The 24,074-nt window shown below is 36.6% G+C and overlaps 4 protein-coding genes and 1 long non-coding RNA gene across 9 annotated transcripts; 3 read left to right on the top strand and 2 right to left on the bottom strand.

The window, feature by feature from the left end:
• Nucleotides 1-606: 606 nt before the first annotated feature.
• Nucleotides 607-8,263, top strand: LOC113509051 (E3 ubiquitin-protein ligase RNF220-like). Its single transcript, XM_026892324.1, has 8 exons — nt 607-1,214; nt 2,962-3,168; nt 3,944-4,081; nt 5,158-5,229; nt 5,875-6,003; nt 6,337-6,402; nt 7,625-7,699; nt 8,126-8,263. Exons 1-8 carry the CDS (start codon nt 855-857, stop codon nt 8,216-8,218), a joined length of 1,140 nt encoding a protein of 379 aa, XP_026748125.1. The 5' UTR covers nt 607-854; the 3' UTR covers nt 8,219-8,263.
• Nucleotides 8,264-10,127: 1,864 nt separating this feature from the next.
• LOC113509056 (dynein light chain 1, axonemal-like) lies at nt 10,128-12,827 on the bottom strand. The gene is made up of 5 exons (XM_026892328.1): nt 12,479-12,827; nt 12,068-12,179; nt 11,548-11,694; nt 10,893-11,063; nt 10,128-10,321 (listed from the first exon to the last, which is right to left on the bottom strand). The coding sequence occupies exons 1-5, from the start codon at nt 12,628-12,630 to the stop codon at nt 10,268-10,270; spliced, it is 636 nt and encodes a 211-aa protein (XP_026748129.1). The 5' UTR covers nt 12,631-12,827; the 3' UTR covers nt 10,128-10,267.
• An 89-nt stretch (nt 12,828-12,916) lies between these two features.
• Nucleotides 12,917-18,251, top strand: LOC113509050 (zinc finger protein 184-like). Of its 5 annotated transcripts, none has more exons than XM_026892320.1 (6): nt 12,917-13,032; nt 13,700-13,814; nt 14,485-14,643; nt 15,625-15,860; nt 16,242-16,551; nt 16,628-18,251. In XM_026892320.1, the coding sequence occupies exons 2-6, from the start codon at nt 13,749-13,751 to the stop codon at nt 17,054-17,056; spliced, it is 1,200 nt and encodes a 399-aa protein (XP_026748121.1). In that variant the 5' UTR covers nt 12,917-13,032; nt 13,700-13,748; the 3' UTR covers nt 17,057-18,251. The 5 variants fall into 5 exon arrangements, with proteins under 5 accessions (XP_026748121.1, XP_026748122.1, XP_026748123.1 ...); XM_026892321.1 differs by lacking the exon at nt 12,917-13,032 and adding an exon at nt 13,040-13,168; XM_026892322.1 differs by lacking the exon at nt 12,917-13,032 and adding an exon at nt 13,181-13,327.
• Nucleotides 16,992-19,067, bottom strand: LOC113509062. Its single transcript, XR_003402063.1, has 3 exons — nt 18,876-19,067; nt 18,726-18,766; nt 16,992-17,080 (listed from the first exon to the last, which is right to left on the bottom strand). It is a non-coding gene; the product is annotated as an uncharacterized LOC113509062 (long non-coding RNA).
• A 103-nt stretch (nt 19,068-19,170) lies between these two features.
• LOC113509055 (copper chaperone for superoxide dismutase) lies at nt 19,171-23,411 on the top strand. The gene is made up of 6 exons (XM_026892327.1): nt 19,171-19,278; nt 19,667-19,871; nt 20,483-20,658; nt 21,741-21,896; nt 22,434-22,537; nt 23,111-23,411. Exons 1-6 carry the CDS (start codon nt 19,264-19,266, stop codon nt 23,304-23,306), a joined length of 852 nt encoding a protein of 283 aa, XP_026748128.1. The 5' UTR covers nt 19,171-19,263; the 3' UTR covers nt 23,307-23,411.
• The last annotated feature ends 663 nt before the right edge of the window (nt 23,412-24,074 follow it).

The raw sequence follows: 24,074 nt of genomic DNA on the forward strand, positions 1-24,074 counted from the left end.
ATCTTTATTTCGAACCAGAGTCCATATTTAGAAATACAATTTAAATACTGTTAAGGAACACATTAACTCACTTAACGCTAAAAACAAGAATCGACGGTTTTTTGTATAGCCATCCAGTGCCTCATGATATCATTATTTATGTCCTGAGATACAACGGCCAGAAAACTGTTAGCGCCATCCCTCACCCGCCGCAATAGGGATGCAATTCTTTTTCGCCTTATGGCAAAAAAGTCGTCTATACGAGCCTCTGCGAACATCCCCGAAGCGCTGCAGAAGCGAGGTAGACCCAACAGCATCCTGTATCCGTTATTATACTGGACCCGTAAGGCACTGTAGGCCTTCTGCGTATACTTGACCCATAGGCTGCACGTGTAAAAAGATTGACAGTACGCTTTGAATAGCGTGTTTTTAATTGGTTTTGAACAACGTGCAAACCTACGAGCCAGCATATTGCATCGAACCGACAGTGCCTACGTTCCCTCTCCAGATCCATATCATCACTCAGACTATCTACGACCCAGTGACCCAAGTACTTAAATTGATACTATTCCATGTAAATGGAATAGTATCAATTTCCCAACTAAAGCGATAAAGAACTGTCACTCAAATACCAATCAAAGCAATTTAAAAAAAGTGGTGTAAACGATATTATTATTATTTGTTGTTTTGCTTCAAATTATTTGTTTTATTACGTAAACTACCGCGAATATGTCTGTAAGATAACTTAGAATAGCTTTACCGAACTTCCATTAACATTTTAGGACTATCAAAGCACAATTTAATTGTGTAATACTTGTGATGTTTACAGATTAATAATCGGTATAGTTCGTCAACAAAATTTTAAATCGGTTGAAATGTTACCAATTTTGATGTATAATAACATGGAAGGAGGTTCTAATTCTTTGAATAATAGTTCGGAATACAGTTTTAATCAGTACGATGAGAGTAAGATATTAAATTGTGTTAGAAATAGGAAGAAAGTGACTGAATTGCCGAATTGTCCAGTTTGTAGTTGTACGATTCGTCAAGGTGAATTAGACTCTCATTTGGCTTCTGAAGTAGAAAGACTGCAGAAATTATCCGGTTGTGGTTCTAAAAGGAAGATCAGTGGTAATACAAGTGCCAATTTAGCTGTGCCAGGCTCAAGTACGAGTGCTGATGTTCAAGAGGATGAAGTAGATGTTACTGGCTGCCTAGGAAGTGATGTTTACCAAGTAGGTTTCGAGTTTTCTTTAATTATTTTTATAGTTTAAAGTTTTAAAACTGTAGGTCAGTAATGTGTTGAGTGTTTGGAGTCTGTGTATTATTGTTTCCATAGCTTTGATGACCCATTTGCAATGCGAAATGATTTTATCGATATTTTTTAAAAGGAAATTTATTTTCGTAGTTCTTTTTATCGATTTCTGATGTCTCCTTTTAAGTATTATTCTAATTAACAGATACTTTGAGTCCTATACTGTATTCACACGTTTAAAACCTATCTTTCCTTCAATGCCTTCTTCTTGAAGTGAAGAAATATTTGTTTCTTTTTTTATATATGATATTATTCTTTCAATAGAATCAAAATATTTATATGTTATTTAAACAATACACTAAAATTGATTTGTACAATCATATTCATATTCTTATTTTTGTTTTAAATTAAGATGAAACAATAAGGTTTAATCATTGATTTAGTTGAACACTCTTTATTTCTCAATACTGTTTTGCTTCAATAGTATACATACATGTTGATACAACAGATGACATGTTATAATTGAGAACAATATGGACCCTGTCAATAACAGCAAGGTTTAGCAGACAAAAAGAATGCCTGTCTTAATTTAATTTGCTGGGTATTGTCAACTCTATGATATTCTTTAACAAAAAGAAAGTACACAGTTACATCTTTTTGATGTCATTTAAATCTGTAACATAAACGATAGAATCTTCATGATGTAATACACAGATAGTTCTCCAAAACAGATAATATGTCCTATTAAATACCTACTTATAATACTATGAAAACATTGAAACCTCTGACAGGGCTGACATCTGCCAAAGCAACAAAGTTCACTGACTAAGAGTTCCAATTTGTCCATTTTAGTTATTTGTAAAAAAAAAACAACTTAATTTTTATAACATATCCAGCATTAACTAAAAGAAAAGACTTCTTAGCTATGTAGATGTTTTTTATAACAAATAATGTTCTGTTTGTTAAAGAGCTAAATAAATAACACTATGTCACTATAATGATGCATTTTGAAGTAGTTTGTCATATTGGTGATATATTCCATCTTTACATAGGTAATAACAAATTTGCTTGTTGCGCAAGACAGCAGATTGCCAAAAAGCAAAAAAAATAGTGCAGCAATAAAAAAAAAAGAGTAAATGGGGTGTAAGCGCAATGATCTTAACATCTTGAGTCCTATTGCTCAACTGGTTAGTGGCCCTTACTGCTCTACCAGAGATTTTGGTTGGTTCAATTCCCCCCCCAGGAAGAATGATTTTGTGACAAGCACAATTGTTTATGTAAATTATATATATGTATTTAGAAACGAAGCAGAATGCTATTCGAAGCAAAAAACATAGCAGTTGTCCAGTACTCATAATACAAGCTTTGCTTAGTATATTACATAATATTATTAAGGGCCTGTTCCACCACCGCCACATAAGCTCCTGTTAAATAACTTGATAGGTTTTCTTAAACAAAGAATGTAAAATTCTTCAATTTATCTGCCAACCAGTCTAACCAAGGGGTATTCTGTTGAGGAGGTCAGATAGGCAGTCGCTCCTTGTAAAACACTGGTACTCAGCTGCAACCGGTTAGACTGGAAGCCGACCCCAACATAGTTGGCAAAAAGCAAGGCCGATGATGATCTGCCAGAGGCTAATGAGTGATTATGGAACAGGCACTAAATGTAGTATCAAGGTAGACTACTAATTTACTCCTTTTCACCTATCTATTATGTCTATCCCCAGCGGGTCCACTCCAACCGCCTCCGCCGGCTCCGTGCCCGCCGCCGCGGCACCCCTCCCCCGCAGCACGGCGAGTGTCCCGTCTGCAACAGCAGCCTCCCTGTCTCCAGGCTACAGCGGCACGCCATACGCTGTCTCAAGCGGACCGGGGCCGAGATAGATGAAGACGTACCTGATACCAGCTCCGAGGATGGCAGTATTGATGTCGAGGTGTGTAGATGGCAGTAAAGGAGGGTATTTGACAAAAAAACTGTTTGGTCGGTCATAAATGTAGAGAATATTGGACACGTATTTTTTATTTTATCTCGTGAACAAAATGAAGGGGATACAGTGATTAAAATCTCGTGTGACGTCACTTACCAGTACCCTTTTTACTAGCAAGTGATGTTTTTAGTCCCAACTACCAGACTTATATATATGCTTTATATCTTTTAAACTGATTTTTTTCGTTACAAATACCCAATTTAATAAAGCTCAGCTTCAAAATTAGAGTATACAGGACTATCCTATGACCACTGAAATTTATATTAACATAAAAGAATACTAAGATTAACGCGAATTTTACCTGGATTACTTCGTCGTTTCGACCAGATTACCAGCAGGCTGAGCCGAGTTTGTTCGTGAAATAAAAAAATCGCGTTAATCCCCGTATTCTTTTAATATAATTATGCAACGCGAAAGTTTAAATATAAATACACACAAATTCATACATCTTTGACAGTCGTTACAGATAGTCAGAAGCGTAGTAGAAAGTCTGACAACCAGTCTGACTAAGGGGTATCGTGTTGCCCAGGTAACTGGGTTGAGAAGGTCAGATAGGTTGTCGCTTCTTGGTAAAAAGCACTGGTACTTAGCTGTAACCGGTTAGACTAGGCTAGGACGACGATGATGTACTCATAATAACCCTGTATACGTTAATGTGAAGCCCTGTACCTTCTACGACTACCCAAATTCATATATGTAAATCTCGTCCTCCCCGCCCCAGAACGACGAGCCGTCCGGCGGCACGTTCGGCGCGGAGTACCAGTGGTGCGGCGAGTGGCGAGTGCGCGCCTCCGCGCTGCAGGACGCCGCCGCGCGCGCCGCCACGTGTGTCCGCCGGGCCTCGCACGACCAGGCGCTGGTACGGGACTCTGCTAGTCATGCTTTATGTCTCAGAGAATACTTCATATGAATCTATACTAATATATAAAGCTGAAGAGTTTGTTTGTTTGTTTGAACGCGCTAATCTCAGGAACTACTGGTCCAAATTGAAAAATTCTTTTTGTATTGAATAGACCATTCATCGAGGAAGGTTTTAGGATATATACTATCACGCTGCGACTAATAGGAGCGAAGATACAATGGGAAATGTGGAAAAGCAGGGCAGGTATAAATCATACATAACTCATATCTTCTAACCACGCGGACGAAGTCGCGGGCAACAGCTAGTTAAATATAAACATAATGTAAAATTACTTTAATTACTTAATGAGGAGGAACTCCTGGCTAAGCTATAACCGCATAAAGTGATTCGATCACAGGTTAAGCTATGCTTAACGCGGTTGGTCCGTAGATGGGTGACCATCTTTGTCATAACGAGCTCCTCCATGATGATGATGACTTTAATTACTTAATGTGAATGTAAAGATTAAATTTTGAGTATCATATTTAATTATTTCTCTGCTCCTACTAGTCATAGCGTAAATTAAATGTTAAATCACACATTGATTGAGCTATTTAACACTGAAGCAATTGTTCAAATCTATCCAGTATTTTCTGGGATTAGTGCATTTAAACAAACAATGCTATTAAAAAAGGATCTGTTTATTTCCATGAAAAAAATAAAAGTAATTCTAAATAATACATAAGTAGCAAAAATCTATTACATCTAGATTGATTTAATGTCTCTAATATATAAAATTCTCATAATATATCATGGTGTACAAAATTGAACACCTATGAAACAGCTTGACCGATTTTCACGAAATTTTGTGTGCATATTGCGTAGTCCTGAGAATCTAAAAACATCTATTTTTCAATCTTTTTATTTTGTTCTTTAGAACTAAACTTTGTGGCAAAAAACGTTTTTTGGGACACCTGTTATTGAATCCAAGTTAATGCCAGTTAGTCAGCTATCCCGAACGCGGTCCAGCTCGTTGATTCCTGCGCCATTATTCTTACTATCTTGCTTCTACCCTCGTTTTGTCTTGCTTGCAGGTTGTCGACGGTGATGAAGATACGGAGCTGTACGGACCTCCCCAGTATTCCCCGTCCAGGATAGCACCGGATGTGAGTACTTATTACAAGGATATCTTCTTAATACCTAAATAAATCCCCGCGTAGGACAAACGTTTGTGCGGTCCACGAATGCTTATTCTGAGTCTGGGGTCTATGTGCATGTGGCTTGAATGTTTGTGAAACCCAAGACACAAGGATTAAATTCCTTAATGCGGGATTCGTTTAAAAAGAAACTCAATACTTTTGTTGCATTCCACATGTATTGTTATGTGACTTAAAAATAGATCATAACATGGTCCCTGTCGTGCACAGCAAATAAGTAGTTTTAGGAGAGAGAAAGCTCTTGTTCGTAAATTAATTAAAAGAAAAGTATTATAAGTAATGCGGATTGCAGATGAAAAAAGAAGCTACAATCTATAAGGTTTGTTTATGTGGTTTTTATTTACAATAAGACACACAAAAGCGCTGTTTTTCTGAAAATTATTTAATCTACATCAACTTTGAAAGTGATAAAGGAATATCTTGCTACTGATGAAGCTAGCTCCCTATTTCTCAATGATGCGTTAGCTCTTATATCATCTTTAAATCAAAATTTGAAAATACTACTTTATTTATGTAATTTTGATAAAGTATTTAATCTAAAAAAGCTTAAAACAATAATGAATTTATTTTCATGACCTTCCTCTCTTATTCCAGGCCGAAGTGACACCAACAGACACACAAACAGACAGTCAAGCAGACACACAAGACACAGCCAGCGATGACAAGAGTGAGAAATTAGATAACGGTATTAAATACAACGGCTTAGTTGAAGCTAGTGCCGCTGTGAGTATTACTATGATTATAATGTTACTAGTATTATAAACGCGAAAGTTTGTATGTATGGATGTTTGTTCATCTTTCACGAGAAACGACTGAACGGATTTAGACGAAATTTGCTTCACGGATAGTTTATAATCGGGATTAAGACATAGGATGGTTTTTATCCCCATTTTATATAAGACACGTCAAACTTATCAATTTTCTTTTCTCTCTAGCCTACTTTGTCCCACTGCTGGTCAAAGGCCTCCCCCAAATTCTTCCACGATTCTCTGTTCTGGGCCGCATGGAGCCAGCCCGTGATTATCAATTTTTTAATATAAAATATTTTTATTCCAGACGCGGATACATGCCTTAAAAGAAAAAATTAGAGAATTAGAAAGAAGAAACAATGGAGCCGGAGAGGTAATTATTATGTTATAATAATAATAAATAGTTGTGAGTATTGCCAGTTGAAAAATAACTTTATTCAATTCAAAGAGATCACAACAAATAAACTGTCTGTGAAATATAATGTGAATGTTATGTTATTAAAATCAAAATCAAAAGTCATCTATTCTAATTAAATTAGGCTACTAATTAACACTTTTTGAAGGTCAGGTTATATTGGACAGCACCCAGTTTCGCCGACCCTGTCCGAAGTTACTCTGGTTTTCAACCAATATCTAAGATTTACAGCTGATTTATAAAAAAGAATAGAATATTCTTTATTGCACACCAAATAATTACAGGATAAAAAAAAAATATTGACCAATTGAAAAAGAAAAATAGTTGCATGGTGCCACAATGGGCGGTCTTATCGCTAAGAGCGATCTTCTACAGACAACCTTTAGATGGACTTCGTATAGAAAAGGAGCGACATACATTACTTTGATCTGCTTTCCAGGACCTCAATTCTGCTATTTACAATAGCCGATGGAATGAATTGAAATTGGCTTAAATTGACACTATTAAGCATTTTTCCAACACAATAGGGATGATGACTGGGTTTAAAAAGAAAAAATCTCATTAGTCCCTCAGTTAGATAATTGAAAATTAGGAGACACTTATTTTTTCCTATTTCAGAAAAACTAGAATTGACAAAGATTAACTGTTTTAAAGTTTAGGAGAGGGGGCTTGTGACGTAACGATAGAGTAAAATTTATACTCAATCGTGACGTCGCGCGTAAGTTTCATTCAGTGTAATTTGGTCAATTTATGTTTGCGGGACAAATTAAAAAATACGTATCCATTATTTTACAAAAAAAAAAACTACAAGACGCGACACTGCAAAAAAAATTGTCATCATCCCTATTGGAAATTCAGCTCGGGGTGGAACACTCACCGTCAATACAATGAATTTTCAATATATTTTTTTTGTCAAAATGCTTTAGATATACGAATAGTTTCAAATTTAATCCAATTGCCATTCATTCATCGGCCATTGTGAATAGCAGAATCGGGGCCCAGGACACCGGAATATTATAAAAGAATCGATTTAATATCGTAATAAGTCGAATGCATTTTGTATTATTTAGTTTCGAGTATGATAATCCATATAGACGTTTTCTTACATAACTTTCTTATATATATTACGTTCGAAGTGGATTGTGGAGGCATGTTTGTAATGACTTGAATGTTGTTTCAGGTAAAATGTCTGATATGTTTGGAGTCATACTCCCTGCCAGCCGTGTCCATACAATGTTGGCATGTGTATTGCGAGGTGAGGGTTTCAATCCAAATATTAAAAACTATTGACTGACTAGTATTCATAATCTAAAATGAGATGTTAGAAGGATAATACGTATTTGACAATCATTAAAAAAGCGGCATTTCAGGTTCTCCCACGTTTTGATACACAATTTTCTTGTGTTTGTCCTTCCGGTTGGATTTTTGCAACTCAATTTTGAGGCACTTGTCGATAAGCTGAAATTTTCAGCGTACCTTCAAACCCGATAATGCAATTTACAAATTACTATAAAAACGACTGGACCGATTTTGATAAAATTTTATTGAGTGACATTTAAAAACGTGGGTTTTTAGATATTTTTAATCTTTTAATTTTATTTTATCACTATTAACCTTTTCTATTCAAGAATAAAAATCTTTTTTATATGAAATTATATCATATTGTTTATTTATTTCCCAGGGATGCTGGCTCCAATCTTTAAGAGCTAAGAAAATATGTCCCCAATGCAACGCCATCACCACTGCCGAACATTTAAGAAGAATTTACATGTGAACACATACAAACATTAATTGGACTGATTATATTTATACAAGCAAACACGTATTATTGACAATCAAATGTAGGTATTTGACTAAATCTAATAATAAACATCTGTTTAGTCCGTCAGAGAAATATCTAAAAAATATTGAGTACGGGTTTTTTATTTTATTACATCTTTAAAAAGTATGGTAGTTGGGGCTAAAAACATCACTTGCTAGTAAATATACTGGTAAGTGACGTCACACGAGATTTTAAATCACTGTATTCCCTTATTTTTTTGTTTACGAGGCAGTAAAATAAAATACTTATCCAAAATTCTTTGGTAATCTGTCTGGCGGATTTAAACAGATTTTTTTGTCAAATAGGTACACTATTCGACTCATCTTTGCTTGCGAAAACATGTGTGGGTTACTTTTATCATATACAGTGATGTTGTGTACTAACACAGCTTTCATTTGTGTGTCACTGTCACACACATTAAAGCTTCCATAATAAACTGTCGCTGTCAATCGCACGCACACATAGCGCCACGAGCACAGATGAGTTGAACTTTCTATAGTGAGGCCAACGAGACGAGACAAAAAACGTAAACAAGCGGACCGTTACTGAGTTACATTGCGATAGCGAGGGATTGTCATCCCTGTCCTTATCACTCGTACGCGCATATATGGCGTGAGTTGGTCGATGCCAGCTGTCGTTATGTGTTTCGTGGTACAAGAAAGCAGTCAGTACGGCAGTTGTCAACATTGGGTCCGCCATGTTGTGAACAAGTTCATTCCTTCATTTTTGCCAAAATTCGAACTTCATAATAGTTTATTCAAATAAAAATGTTATGAACCCCTGAAAATTTGTTTACATTCTTTATCTCGTCTCGTTGGCCTTACTATAGATATCTGTATGTTATTGTAAAAGTTTACATCACAATGTTAGATGAAGATGATATTGTGTGTTAGAAATTGAGCGGAAAAGCAACTATTATTATTATTTATTACACTTATGAAGAACGTATGTTTGTAATTAAGTTTATAGGAAAGGACAACGCGTGAATACTGATAAAGAAAATTTATAACCGTACTTGTTGCCAAAATCAGATTTTTTTCTTTATTATTTGTTAATAATGTATTTCAAATTCGAGAAATTGTCAATAGTCTTACTATCTATGGGATACGGACTAGTCTCAGACGGGTAGACAGGCAGCGGAGCCTTAATAGGGTTCCGTTTTTTACCATGTATGTACGGGACCCCAAAAATGATATATCATTGCCAGCCATGTATCTCAATTCGTTCGATATTTCTTGCCTGGTCTAAGCGATGTTCAAATTATTTATGTTAGCAATATATTGCTCAAAAACATTCATTAAAATGTATTATGATTTAGTTGTTGGTATATAACAATAACATTATTGTCAGTAATTAGTAAAAGTGACTTCGCGGGTTCGAATCCTGGTTTAGGTTAATTTGGTATTGCCTTCTATGAAGATGTACAATAATAGTGTATAATGAATATTAGAATATATGCACAATTACTATGTAAATAAAATTATTATTTTTTTCTATGATTTTTGGAGTTTTATTGTGTGTAAACCTTATACGGGAAGAGGCCTGTGCCCAGCAGTGGGATGTATTAAGTAGGCATAGTACAAGGATTTTTTTGCCGGTTCTTTTCCATAAGAATGACATTTTGGAACCGCGCAACTAAAGTCAGTACTATAACTTATAAAACATGACCTGGAAACCACCAAATCAAAAAATCACCACCACATCAAAACCACCTTCTTAAAATAAAAACTTTGTGTGAACATTTTTTATTAGTAACGATATAATTATTTTTGATAGGCAACACGAAATAGTGGAACAATATTCGCAAAATAAGGGACCAAGGATATTTTTTACTGTAATCTTTGTAAATTATACATAGGTATAGAGAATAAATAGATTTATTAAGATTATCTGTGAGAGAATTTCAATAGAGCGAAATAGTTTTAATTTTGATCTGTGCATCCTTTTTTCGTGATTGTTTTTTCTTGGATAGACAAGATTTTTGATATGTTTATAGGCTTTTCAATCGTTGGTCTCCGCGCTGACTAAAGTTTCCACACCGTCACCACCATCGGGCTGTAATAAAGAGATAAGGTATTAGCTAAATGTACAAAATATAATAATCGGTCAAACGCGCGAGACGGATTCACTAATGAAAAAATGGCCGACCCGAAAATTTACATAATTATAATAAAACTAGCTTTCCGCCCGCGACTTCGCCCGCGTCGAGGTCGGTTATATCGCATTTCCAAGAGAACTCTTAAAAAATCCGGAATAAATACTATCCTATGTTCTTTCTCAAGGTCAACTCTACCTCTGTACCAAATATCATTAAAATCAATTCAGACAGAGTTACTTTCGCATTTATAATATTAGTAGGGATTGTACCTTACTAAGCCTCTTTTTGTCCATAGCTTACTATGTATGTGTATGTCTTAACATACACATATGGGTAGAATATACATAGAACCCCTACAAAGGGAAGAGGCACGTGCCCAGTGGGACTTTCATTAAGACATTAACTTTAATAATAAACCTTTTTTAGAAATAAATTATTGCAATTAATATAAAGTTATAAATCTTAATAACATGGAAGGAAAATTAAAAATATAGAAAAATTAGTGTTTTGGTCTTTATTTCTACTTACTTGCATATCAGCGACAGTCAAAGGCGGTTCATCTTCGCGTAACACAGTTTCTCCATCCAACTTTTTGAGGTTAGGAAGTCGTCTAGCCGCTTCTGAACGCCAAGCATCCAACTCACAGCCGTCGTAAAGCGGATTGCCAACGAAAAGCAGGTCTTCGAGGTGCGGTAGCTCCTGAGATGAACGGTTTCAGAGAAAGTAAAGGTATGAATTAAGATCCTTTTTGTTCAATAAAGGTTGTTGAAAAGAAAAACAAGTATTTTTTTTTAAGAACTTCCCTAAGATGACCTTAAATGTAAAGTCTTTGATAGGTTTTTGTTAATGACGTCATGTTAACAATCGATATTAACAATAAATAAAGTTCCCTTCCATTTTAATCGGAAAAATCAATATAATTTCCACAAACTGTTTGTGGAAATTATATAAATTGAAGTGTTTGTGACAAACATTTCAATTTCGTAATTCGCGCCATTTTCTATCATTTCTGTTTGGCGCCATAATTATCACGCACACAGGCGTCAAACTATAGCTGCGTTCTAAATTCGTAAGACCTAAATAGACAACTTCGGCATATAGTAACATGATTATCTGACAAAAACTAAATAAATACTTTTGATTGGCCTTGTTTTCCAAAAAGAATACCATAATTAACATCTACCTGCAACTTATTAAACTCACTCCATTCCTTAACCAAATTGTTACTCATGTATAAAACCTTCAAACTTCTCAAGACGTGTATCCCTTTTAATTTCTCAATCAAATTGTAAGATATCCACAATTCTTCAAGACAGTCCCCTAGAGATTCCTGGAAAAAAAGAAGATGTAGTACGGTAAAACGGGGTGAATAGAGTTTCAAGGGGTGAATAGAGAATAGTGTTTTTTAGGGGGTTACATGAATATTTTCTTACATTAAAATGCTTAGACACACTTACTTTATGAAATACTTGTGAGTTTGCGTATAATCTTTATGTTTTGTCTAGTTAAACGTCCAAATTTTAATAAAAACTCTGTTTCTATCCACCCCAAAAAACCCTCTATTCACCCCGTTTTACGGTATATAGTATTTTAGGTCACTCTCATCCCATCATATTAAATTTCGTTGCCTTTTCAGACGCGTGTCCGGACCTTAACCTATGAACCTATTAAAAGATCGAGCATAGGTGTTCTATATTACTTACCATGCCCGCAAAGGACTTAATGTAATTCCGACCCAATGATAAGACCCGAAGTTTTTTAAACGTATTCAATCCAGTTACCTTTTCTATCATATTTGTCGACAAACTCAATTTCCTGAAAACATCAAATTAATATGATATGCGAAAGTTATTCCACAAAATGTTTCTGAATTATCTTTAGAAGATAAATGAGGGCCACTAAGTTAGATGCCTAGGAAAAAGGCATCACGTCGTAGGCGACCGTGTTAGAGCAGAAATGGACAGAATTCGTTATAAAAGACAGTCTTTGGAAGGCAAAAGGGAGGACATTGACTAGCTAAAGAAACTTTAATGCTTTGTAAAGAAGCTTAAATACAAAACTATTATTAAAGAAGGTTCTATTTGCATATTACATGAATGATTACATAATCTTACTCGCAGTTTGTAAGAGTAGCTAATGTATTATCCATTTTTTCGATGGGTGGCCATTGAAACATTAAGCTGACTTCCGTAGCTGTAGCAGATTGGAGACCAGATTTGTCCTCCCATCTTTTAATTGCTTCTTTAATAGTTGAGGCCTTGGCCATTTCTTTATGAGTTTTATTTCAAAAAACTGTGCTTTGAGTTTTTTCTTAGCAACTTAATTATTGATTACACAAGGTTCGCAGTTTTAATAGGTGTGGTAGATGAAGGTCATGTGTTAGTATTGTTAATTAATTGCATGAAAATACTGAATTAATAAGATATGTTTTAGAATAATTGTGCTTAAATAATTATGCACGTAATTTGTTCAAGTTAAAAATTCCTTATAAGAAAGTGTTACCATATTAAAAAATAACCTTTGAGCAGCCAAGTCCGTAAGCTTGCATGTCATGAAATGGCGCCGTTTATCGCGTGTATACTTACGCTTTGCTAAAATATTATTGAAATCGTGCATATTTCGTGATTTCAGACTGAGATCCATCGATATTTTCAACTTATCTTTTTCAGTAAGTGTCATTTTATTTGACATCTACCAAATCACCATACTTTTTTAATTTTTCTTTTTTCGGCTTCTTTTTTTTTAATTAAAAAAAAACAAACGCCTATCTATACTCAGACTGCAGAAAAATTGTGTTTTCAAAGGTGAATATTGTATTATCTCTTGTGATTTCTTTAGTATTTGTAGTGTTTGGTGGTATAATACGCCTCAAGGAATTATTTAATGGTCATTCTATCGACTCTTTGACGAAATCAATTATATTTTGTACCTTTTTACCCGTGTTTACGACGCCATAGTCTAAGGTTTTCTTTTTATAAAAAGTTATTTTTGACAATTTTACGTTCCCGCTTTTTCATTATAATTTGAATTTATTTTGTAAATTTGCTATTTTATGCGCAAATAGTTTATGTACAAGTGTAGTTATTCTAAGTTTTAACCACTTTGTAAATGTTTAAAGGTAAATGTCGTAAGCTGCGGTATATTTAATTTGATAAAATGTGTAGTCCAATTGCAATAAAAATGCATTAATATTAACATTACAATGTGTTTCTTTTCAGCCCAATTGCATAAAATGTGTTCTTATATGTATTTTCTAGCCCATTACGTAATTTAACCCGTAATTTCATTGATAAAACCGGAATGTTTTAATATTCTCTATTTATTGTCTGTTTCAGATCACCTACTTGATAAAATTGATTATTGAGCTGTATATTCGACCTAAAAATGGCTGAACAGCCCGAAAGATATGTAAACGTAGTGCCGAGCGCCCGTCTAAAAGCCAAACCAAAGGTATATTTAATGTTTATTGAATATTCTAGAGACATTAACTTCTGAGACAGTTGGTGTGTAACCTATCTCAAGTAGCTACTGATTTGATTTTCAATCATAGTGGCTTCTCCTTGGAGATTCATCCTTCAAAAATTATGTTTATGTTTGTACTGATCTTAAATGGTACTCTTTAGATATGAATATTAATATTATATTATCTAAGATTATACTAATTATGGAAATTAAATTTCCTCTAAAAAGTAATAAACTAAAATACTTATATATTTTGTATCTCATTGAAAGATAGATTATTTAATAGTAATTATAAGTACATACTGTAGATAAAATACTTTATATACACACTAGCTTTTCGCCCGCGGCTTCGACCGCGTCGAGGTCGGTTATATCGCTTTTCCAAGAGAACTCTTCAAAAGTCCGGAATAAAAACTATATTATGTTCTTTCTCAAGGTCAACTCTATCTCTGTACCAAATTTCATTAAAATTAGTTCAGTGGTTTAGACGTGAAAGCGTACACAGCGGAAACAGACAGACAGACAGAGTTACTTTTTATAATATTAGTAAGGATGTATTCATTCAGAGTAACATCTTAGGAGTGGAAACCTCTGATTTGTCTTTCGCTACACTTGAAACACATTAAGTGTAGTCTAACTTTTTTTAAATCTGTCACAGAAAGAAATTAATCAAGACGATGAGGACTCCGTCCATTGCCGTCTATGTTGGAAGGGGTTTGCCAGTGAGGTGGCTCTCAGGAACCACGCCAGGATGGAGCATATAGATGCCTATGCCAGCGGTGATCCGTCTGTGTGGACACAGATTAATGTCAAACATGTAAGTACAAGTTTATTTTTGCAACTCTAAGGAATTTGATACTTGTCTTGCAGCCTGCAGGGTGATTTATAAACGTTCAAGTCACATGCACATGACACCCAGATTTAGAATAAGAATAGGGATGATGACTGGGTATAAAAAGAAAAAATCTCATTAGTCCCTCATTCAGATAATTTAAAAGTATGAGACACGTATTTTTTCTGAAAAACTAGAATTGACAAAGATTAACTGCTTTAAAGTTTAGGAGAGGGGGCTTGTGACGTAACGATAGAGTAAAATTTATACTCAATTGTGACGTCACGCGTAAGTTTCATTTACTGTAATTTGGTCAATTTATGTTTTTGGGACAAATTAAAAAATACGTATCCATTATTATACAAAAAACTACAAGAGGGACAATGCAAAAAAAAAATTGTCATCATCCCTATTTGTAGATCACATAAATGCTTTTCCTATTACCTACTTACTCTGTTGGCTCAGCAAGCCACATTGTGTCTTGGCCTCTGATACGAGAGAGGGCCACTTTACCTGATCGTGGACGAGTCGTGATCATGTTTGGTGTGATGATCCACTTTGCTAGTGGAGTTCTAGACCATTATATTCCATACTAGCTGTTGCCCGCGATTTCGTCCGCGTGGTTAGAAGATAAAAGTTAGGAATTTTTCCCCGTTTTTGACACATTTTCCATTGTATCTTCGCTCCTATTAGTTGTAGCGTGATGTTATATAGCCTAAAACCTTCCTCGTTGAATGGTCTATTAAAAACAAAAAGATTTTTTCAATTTGAACCCGTAGTTTCTGAGATTAGCGTGTTCAAACAAACAAACAAACAAACTCTTCAGCTTTATATATTAGTATAGTATAGTATAGATGTATGTCTGTGAGAATCCTCACAACAAGAATCAAATTCCGTTATGCGAGAGTTATGAAATGAGGAAAAAAAACTGCCTTGCATAATCATGTAATTTTATATCCTGTTCAGCAGGAAAAGAGTACAGAAGACAATATAATAAGGATTAAAACCGAGAAAATGCTCTCCGAGATGGAACCAACGAGCGTCATGGCATTAGCTTCGAAAGATGTCAGTTACATCATCATAAAGGCTGAAGACGGGTCGGACGTGAAGAGGAGACGAGTGGACAGAGTGTTGCGGAAGGAGAGAGAGGAGAAACAAGAGAAACAGTTGCCAAAGAAGGAGAAAGAGTCAGAGCCTATAACGTGAGTGAATAATCTTACTAATATTATCAATGCGATAGTTGCATGGATGGATGTTTGTTTACTCTTTGACGTATAAACTCACCCCCCTGTCTGTCGCCTAGACACTCTAGTCAGGGCGGCAAAAAAAGAAAAAAAAGTATTTTTCCCGATTTCGTTTGTAGATATTTGAGACTTCCTTTGTTAGACTTTTACTGACTTTCACATGGGAAGTTATTAAATAATTCCTCCGGCTTTGGGTTGAATGGAAGAGAGTGTCAGACCCACTGAGTAAATGCTACCCATGTTCCTTCCTTTGCCCTTCATGGCCTCGTTAGCTCTTTCGGACCCTCCCTTTACCCTGGTAGGAACTTCTGATCCCTAAGACTTGTATACGGTCCACAGCGGTCCATTCGAGTGCCTCCAGCCGTCCACGCTAGTGGCGGACGGCACATGCCACCAGATCTTCTTCTCGTGCTGCGAGTACTCGCTGCACTACCGCGACGAGCACACGCGGCGCCGCAAGGGGCTCCGCTGCCAGGTCTGCGAGAAGCCGCTCGCCTGCTCCGGGGGCGACGCGCCCGCGCCCTACGCCTGTGAGGTCTGCGGGCTCGGCTACATGACCAACAAGGACCTGTCTGAACACACCGCCATCGCGCACGTCAAGCTGAAGCCCTTCGAGTGCAGCGTGTGTCACAAGCGGTTCACCCAGCACGTCAGTATACTGTCTTCTTATCTTACTTATTAATATTACAGAAACATTGTCATGAGAACTTTATTTTGTCCCACAGGGCGGAGTCCTGCAACACATGCGAATGCACACGGGGGACAGACCCTTCCCCTGCACCTTCTGCCCGAAAGCCTTCACTCAGAAGTCAGGCCTCGACCAGCACCTCCGCATTCACACGAAGGTCAAACCATACCGCTGCGTCGTATGCAACAAGACATTCTGCCAGTCAGTTCACCTCAAACAGCACATGCGGACACACACCAACGTGGCGCCCTTCCAATGTGGGATATGTGACAAGAGATTCAAGCAGAGCAGTCATCTGAACTATCACCTGAAGAACCACAACCCAGCGGTGATGACGGAGCAGCAGCGGGCAAAGTACGCGGAGCTGGTGGGCATGATGAGCGGCCAGGGCCTGGGAGGGGGGGCTGTGCAGGTGGACAGCGAGGTGGACTGCCAGTGGAGCCAGGCCGCGGAGAGCGAGGGCTAGGGCAGTGTCTGCAGGTGGTACTGCCTGGTGGCAGTAATGGAACTTAGTCATTGTAACAGTTGTTACAAGTACTTGGTGTATTTATTTACGTGAAATGAAATTTTAATGTGCAATGATTGATAGACACACAAAAACCTCTTCACAATGTGCTCTTGTCTAATCCTCTCTTAAAGTTAAGTTTTATTAATAAAAGAGAACATAAAATTCTATTGAAAGGTATTGCCCTCGCTCAGAAAGACAATTTATTGTTATTATTATAATAAGTTTATTTACCTTAGCATTGGTATTAATATGAATTTCAGTGCAATTCTAACAGTATTTAAGAATAGGGTGTTCAACTAAAGAAGTATTAAGTCCGTCAGACAGATTTCCAAAAACATATTAGATACGTATTATCTCTTTTAGCTCGTAAACAAAAAATGAAATAAGTGAAATAAAATCTCGTTTCGACGTTACTAGCTCCCGCTACAACACATTTCATAATCTGAAGTACTTTTGTACTTTTAAATGAAGTAATAAAATAATAAATACGTATTGAATATTATTGTGAAACCTGTCTGATTGACCTACTTAGATTGTTTTAGTCAAATATGAAATACCCTATTCTAAAACTATACACATTTGTATAAAAAGCAATAATTTGCAATAACTATTATCGTATTAATTTATTATTTAAATTGTAAATATTTTTAAGGTCAATGTATTAATACTTCTTGGTATACAAGACATTATTATAATTTCAATGATTGTCTATAACTCTTACAACTCCGAGCGTCAGTGAATATTTACTTGGCAGGCATTTTCAAGGTATATATTTATGTAAATATTTTATCCCCACGGGGTCCGATTGTAAATGCAAAAGTATTTAATTGTGTTTGTATATGTGTATGTTTGTAACCTCTTCACGGCTAAACGGCTGGACCAATTACGATGTAACTTGTTTTGGAGGTACATCAAATGACTTCCGCTTTGGGTTGAGCGTAAGGGTGTTTCAGACTTTTAGTGACTAAAACACACCCATGTTCTTTACTGAGCCTTTTTTGTGCTGGTTACCCCTTCGCATAAACCCGGTAGAGGGTGAAAATAAATCGGAAGAATTTTGCATTTCTACTTTAAAAAGTGGTGTTATAAAAAAATCAATAGATTTAAAAAATACCCACGTTTCTAAGTGCCACTCCATTAAAATTTTATCGAAATTGGTCCAGCATTTTCTTAGTTGTAAATTGCATTGTCATCGGGTTTGAAGCTACCCTGAAAATTTCAGCCTGCTAGCTTATCGGGAAGTGCCTCAAAATTTAATTACAAAAATCCATCCGGAACGACAAACAAACAAGAAAGTGATTGTATAACAACGGAAATAAGCAGCAACAAAGGGGTATTTATCATCCTACTCTTAGTAATTTGTGGCGCTTGTTTTATTTATTTTTCGACTTGCTACTGTAACGCCATCTTAATTAGCTATGACTATTACACTAAGACCATTCTGCTTAGCTCTGCCCTCCGAGAGGTACCAAGAAGTGTTGATACAGAGTAAATGTAATAAAAATGTGATTGTATGATAGAAAGTACATATTCCTGTATTTTAATTAGATTTAGCATATTATTTATACTTATAAGTAATTGGAGTATTTCATTAAATGAATTTTGTATTATTTTGGGTTTTATTTACATGAACAAGTTTTGCTGATTCTATTTATTCTGACGATGAATCTGAAATGAAAAAATGTAAGCTTATTATTAATATTAAAAATACTAAATGATTTGCAAAGTACAAAAAAACGAAAAAAAAATTAAAACTGCATTAAAAATACATCCGCACCTCTGCTGGCTGGGAATGTGCCCACTCACGGCAAGAACTAAATCTTATCAGATTCCGTTCAGTCAATACAGATATTGGATTGAAGATTTCTAGAAAAGTTGAATACAGTGTTCCATGGGGATAAGCACTATTGCAAGCATGAACGTGCGAAAGAGATAAATTCGGAAAATCTCAAAACAGAAAGAGATGTATCATCGCTATGCTAAAAATTAAACATAAAACTCTTGAAACGACCGGAACAAGTGTTTTGACACTTACTGTCACATTTCGTATCACGTCGTCGGTCGTTTTGTTTTCATTAGAGAAAAATACAAAAAAATATTGAGTTTTATTTGAATTTTCTAGAAAACTAACATTTCTGTAGTCGTCCGTGTTGTGAAAATTGAAAATGTTGACCTCAAAGGTAAGGATTTTAATTGTTCTTGCTAATTTACGTAATGAATTAATTTTGTATTTGAGATTTCAATTTTCTTACCTTATATCTTGGAATATTTAGCTTTGTATGCATGACTACGCAACTTAAACTATAAATTTAACCTTGGTTGTTATCTGCAGTGATTTTTAACCTCTAAATATACTTAATTTACTATGAATAAAGTATTAAATCAAGGTAAATAAATTACTGCGTTTATCGGCTTTTTAATAATGTATACAAGAGGCAAAGGTCATGGTGTACTCAGCCACCGTCATTGAGTATTTAATGAAAATGCAAATAAATTCAGTGAAAATTGAACAATAAAAATAAATTAAAATTCAACTCCTTGAAGTTAATATAACAAATATCCCGACAGCTAGAAGTATTGGTGGACTTTGGGCCAAAGGTGGATGCGCAAGTGTTGGATAAAACCTTAAATGAGTTGAAATCTCATGATGGAGTTAAGGAAGCTGTATTCAAGGATGGTGCCATCATGGTGGACACTTCGTTACCAAGCTCACGAGTACTGGAGATGGTTATGAACACGTCAGGCAAGAGAGCGGTGTTGCAAGGTTTTGGAGGTAAGATTTTTAACCACTTCACTGGCTGTCCAAAGGACACAATAGTATTAGAAACCTGTCCAGTAGAAAGTATAGACGGTTACTCTATTTATATATTGTCTGTATAGCCCATACAGATAATACTCGGGTGGAGTCTGGATGAGGCTAGCACACGTCCATAGAAATTGGCACGAGAAAGGGGAGGCCTATGCCCAGCAGTGGGAGGATAAAGGCTGTGGATGATGATGATAGCCCATACATAGGTTCATAGATACTACGTAAGCTGGAGCTGGCAGGAGCAGCCTCAACTCCTTGGCATTGGTTATGTTGAAGTGTATTAACAATGATATAATGGTAATTAATAGTTTTAAAGAATCTAAATATCCACGTTTTTATTGGTTCAATTCAAATTTTATCAAAATCGGTCCAGCCGTTTTTATACTTTTAAATGGGGTTAGAAGCTACCTTGAAAATTTCAGCCTTCTAGCTTATCGGGAAGTGCCTCAAAATTGAGTTACGAAAACCCAACGGGAATGACAAACAAACAAGAAAGTGAGTATAAAAACGTGGGAAAATAGGTATAATATCAAATATGTCAAAACTTGATAAATTAACCCCCTTCCTTTCTATAGAAACCCAATCAGCTGTAGCCATGATTTCGAGTCAGGCATGCTGCAACAGCCGCGTGCTCGGAGTCATCAGGTTCCAACAGTCGACAGAGGGCCCGCTGGTGGCAGACGGCAGTATTGATGGTCTACCTTCCGGCTTGCATGGGCTACATGTTCATGATACTGGAGATTTGAGTGAGGTAAGACCCTGGGGCTAGGCAGGCTGGTTATAGTTGTATGAACGATTGCATCGCATTGCCATACACCGACACAAAACCGCGGATGACGTAGCACGGCGGTTCAGGTTTAGTCAGTAAGAGACTGACACTACCCATTTCCTCCCCCGAGGGAGTGGGTGAAATGAAATGAAATGAAATTATTTATTCTGCAAATAAGATATTATATCACTTTTACATGTCTTTTTTGAGAACGCTGGAGCCGACATTTCCTAGCTGACTACCTTGAGAAGAAATGTCGAAACAAACTCAGGGGTCGCAGTCTCTTTTAAAGTCAATGTGTCCATGAGCCTTACCAATAAAAAAGGCTGGTTATAGTTGTGTTAAAGCTGTGATAGTCGGTTGTTATGGCTGGTGATAGCTGTGATAGCCGTGGAAGGATTTGGGGAAGGCCTTTGCCCAGCAGTGGGACACAGTGGGCTAGATAAAAAGACCCTACATAGACGCCAGGCTAAAATTAAATAATAAATAAATTATAATAAATTATAAATAAATGCGGACAACATCACATACATTGTTCTGAACCTAAAGTAAGTTGCTAAAGCACTTGTGTTATGGAATTCAGATACAACGAAGGTACCACAAACACCCAGACCCGAGACAATGTACAAATGTGAATTTTTACATCGACCCGACCGGGGATCGAACCCGGGACCTCAGAGCTAGCGACACCTTGAAATCGGTGCGTACGCCACTCGACCACGGAGGTCGTCAAATGGGATTCTTTTGTGATTTTTTTAAATATCTCCCATAGTAAGGAATTGAATAATTTGTGTTAAACATTCAAATCACATGCACAAGGACAACCAGACTCAGGACAAGCATTCGTGGATCACACAAATCGCTTGTTCTAGGCGCGGATCGAAATCGCGACACGTGGCGCTCAATGGGTTTCTTCGTGGTGAGTCGGTTATCCGTGCAGTCTTGAGCGGTTCATATCAGCCGCCTTTTCTGTATTATTCGATTTTGTTTCCGCAATAAGGACTCGTTTTTAGTCAATTTTAAAATACTTTTTTATATGACTCATCACAACCTCCCTCGTCCAGGGTTGTGGCTCCATCGGCTCTCACTACAACCCTCACAACACGTCACACGGCGCCCCCTCCGACCCTCCGCACTCCCGCCACGCTGGAGACCTCGGGAACATAGTCGCTGATGAAGCAGGCAGAGCTACCTTCAGGATTGTCGACGATGTCTTGAAGGTTAGTTATAAAGGTTCATCATGATCATCTCAGCCTATAGCTGTCCACTGCTGGACATAGGCCTCTCCGTACGTTCTCCATCGTGACCAGTTACAAAGGTTTTTCTAAATTAAATATATAAAAAAATTGCTTATAACCTACTAATTTATAGTGTAAAAATAATATTTTACCTGTTATTGAAATATGTAATTTGTAATGCCTTCTTTTGCTGTGCCCTAACAGGGTCTATAATATTGTACCTAGCTTTTAGCCTCTTTAACATCTCATATTAATTACGTTGGGGTCGGCTTCCACTTTAACCGGATTCAGCTAAGTACCAGTGTTTTACAAGGAGCGACTGTCTATCTGAACTCCTCAACCCATTTACTTGAGTGGTACCCCTTAGTAAGACTGGATGTCAGACTTTCTAGCTTCTGAAGCAGAAATGGCCCGCAGTGAGCTAACGTGGTGATTATTGATCACCAGGTTAGCTCAAACTTTCCCTGTATGGGAAGTGTATAGGCTGGTATTAATACATATTACTTATATGTTTCCCAGGTATGGGATATCGTGGGCAGATCGGTGGCCGTCACCGAGCGAAGAGATGACTTCGGCAGAGGAGGGTCACCGACTTCCAAAGAGGATGGTGATAGTGGGGAACCGTGAGTTTTGAATATACTCTTTTCTAGCACTTTTGGAAACTACACATAGATTGGCGCTACAATTGTGACATAATTAATTTCACCATTGTAGATACATAACTAAGATACGATTAAATAAATTTCAGTGTGTGCGACGTGTCGCGGGTTCATTTCCCGAGAGGGAAAAGTATTTTAATTGGGACAAGAATACTTGTTTAGAGTCTTATTTTGTGACTTGAATATTTGTTAAGATCATCCGCGACATAAGAATTAAATTTCGCAGTGCACAGGTGGCCAATATTTTATTAAGAGATTCGCGAACATAATCGCTCTTCAAAAGATAATTGCGCTTTTCCAAAACACAATATTTATTTATCATACAATTTTATATCCCTATTAATAATATAAATGTGAATGTATGTATGGTAATACTTTCACGCAAAGCAACTCAAGCGATCATAATGAAACTGTTTACACAGACCTATTATTGGAGAAATAGCCTGACATTTAACAAAAAAAATCATGCCTCATATCTTTATACATTGCGGACGAAGTCGCGGACAATAGCAAGTAATATTTTCTTTTTTCTCACAGCATCGCATGCGGTATAATCGCTCGTTCGGCCGGCATTTTCCAAAATCCGAAGCGCATATGCGCGTGCGACGGTGTCGTTGTCTGGGATGAGAAGGACAGACCTCTAGCTGGCAAGGGCAGGAGGGTAGAAGAAAAAAGATGTTGCCAGCAGGATCATGAAGAAGAGCACCTGAAAAGACCTTGCTGTAAAGTTTAATTCTGCTTTAAACTTCTGTGAAATAAGTTGAACAATCTTGGTGTGTCTTTCACACGAACTTATCTTACTAATGTTTTAAATACGAAAGTTTATATGTATCAAAATCAGAAGTCATTTATTCAAACTAGGCTATGAAGTAGCACTTTTTGAAGGTCAGATTACATTGGACAGCACCCAGTTTCTCCCACCCTTCACCGCTTCCTAAGTGTTTTTGCGTTGTATGAATATATGTTCCTCTTTCACGCAGAAACTACTGAACGGATTTAGATGAAACTTGGTACACGGATAGTTTGTAACCAGGATTAACACATAGGATATGTTTTATGTTCCCGTGGGATCATTTTTGGTTTGTAACGGGTGGGTGACGGGTAGTGTTAAATAAATAAACGATTGATTTATTTCAATTGTATATTTGACTAGTTGTTGCCCACATGCCCGCCCGCCTGAATCCATACATGCAAACTTAATTTATGATATTAGTAGGATGGGTTTTGGTTATCTTTGTTGTTATTTTTAATTTGATTTTAAGTCGCGTTTTATTTTCAATTTTTTTAGACAAAAAGACACACCAGAATGTTTACCTTATTACCTTGTTGTCTTGTTGTTCACAAATGAAATTAAAGCGGTCAGCGTTTAATTAATAAAGTCATTGAGGTCCACTGTTGGGCATAGTCCTCTACCAAGTTGTGACACGACATCCTGTCCTCTGCCTTATAGTAAGGCCAACGAGACGAGATAAAGAATGTAAACAAATTTTCGGGGGTTCAT

The sequence above is a fragment of the Trichoplusia ni genome, chromosome 3, assembly GCF_003590095.1.
Source record: "Trichoplusia ni isolate ovarian cell line Hi5 chromosome 3, tn1, whole genome shotgun sequence".
Lineage (NCBI taxonomy): Eukaryota > Metazoa > Arthropoda > Insecta > Lepidoptera > Noctuidae > Trichoplusia > Trichoplusia ni.

What these genes read in the sequence shown, in the direction of transcription:
- LOC113509056 (XM_026892328.1), bottom strand. Translation starts at nt 12,630, where the DNA reads ATGGCCAAGGCCTCAACTATTAAAGAAGCAATTAAAAGATGGGAGGAC. An exon ending in TTAAGTCCTTTGCGGGCATG is followed by an intron (nt 11,695 to 12,067) that starts GTAAGTAATATA and finishes CTTTTTTTCCAG; the next exon opens with GAATCTCTAGGGGACTGTCT. An exon ending in GTGAGTTTAATAAGTTGCAG is followed by an intron (nt 11,064 to 11,547) that starts GTAGATGTTAAT and finishes CGTTCATCTCAG; the next exon opens with GAGCTACCGCACCTCGAAGA.
- LOC113509051 (XM_026892324.1), top strand. Translation starts at nt 855, where the DNA reads ATGTTACCAATTTTGATGTATAATAACATGGAAGGAGGTTCTAATTCT. An exon ending in TAGGAAGTGATGTTTACCAA is followed by an intron (nt 1,215 to 2,961) that starts GTAGGTTTCGAG and finishes GTCTATCCCCAG; the next exon opens with CGGGTCCACTCCAACCGCCT. An exon ending in TAGTTGAAGCTAGTGCCGCT is followed by an intron (nt 6,004 to 6,336) that starts GTGAGTATTACT and finishes TTTTTATTCCAG; the next exon opens with ACGCGGATACATGCCTTAAA.
- LOC113509055 (XM_026892327.1), top strand. An exon ending in GGTGTTGCAAGGTTTTGGAG is followed by an intron (nt 19,872 to 20,482) that starts GTAAGATTTTTA and finishes TCCTTTCTATAG; the next exon opens with AAACCCAATCAGCTGTAGCC. An exon ending in ATACTGGAGATTTGAGTGAG is followed by an intron (nt 20,659 to 21,740) that starts GTAAGACCCTGG and finishes TCCCTCGTCCAG; the next exon opens with GGTTGTGGCTCCATCGGCTC.
- LOC113509050 (XM_026892320.1), top strand. Translation starts at nt 13,749, where the DNA reads ATGGCTGAACAGCCCGAAAGATATGTAAACGTAGTGCCGAGCGCCCGT. An exon ending in GTCTAAAAGCCAAACCAAAG is followed by an intron (nt 13,815 to 14,484) that starts GTATATTTAATG and finishes AATCTGTCACAG; the next exon opens with AAAGAAATTAATCAAGACGA. An exon ending in ACAAGCGGTTCACCCAGCAC is followed by an intron (nt 16,552 to 16,627) that starts GTCAGTATACTG and finishes TTTGTCCCACAG; the next exon opens with GGCGGAGTCCTGCAACACAT.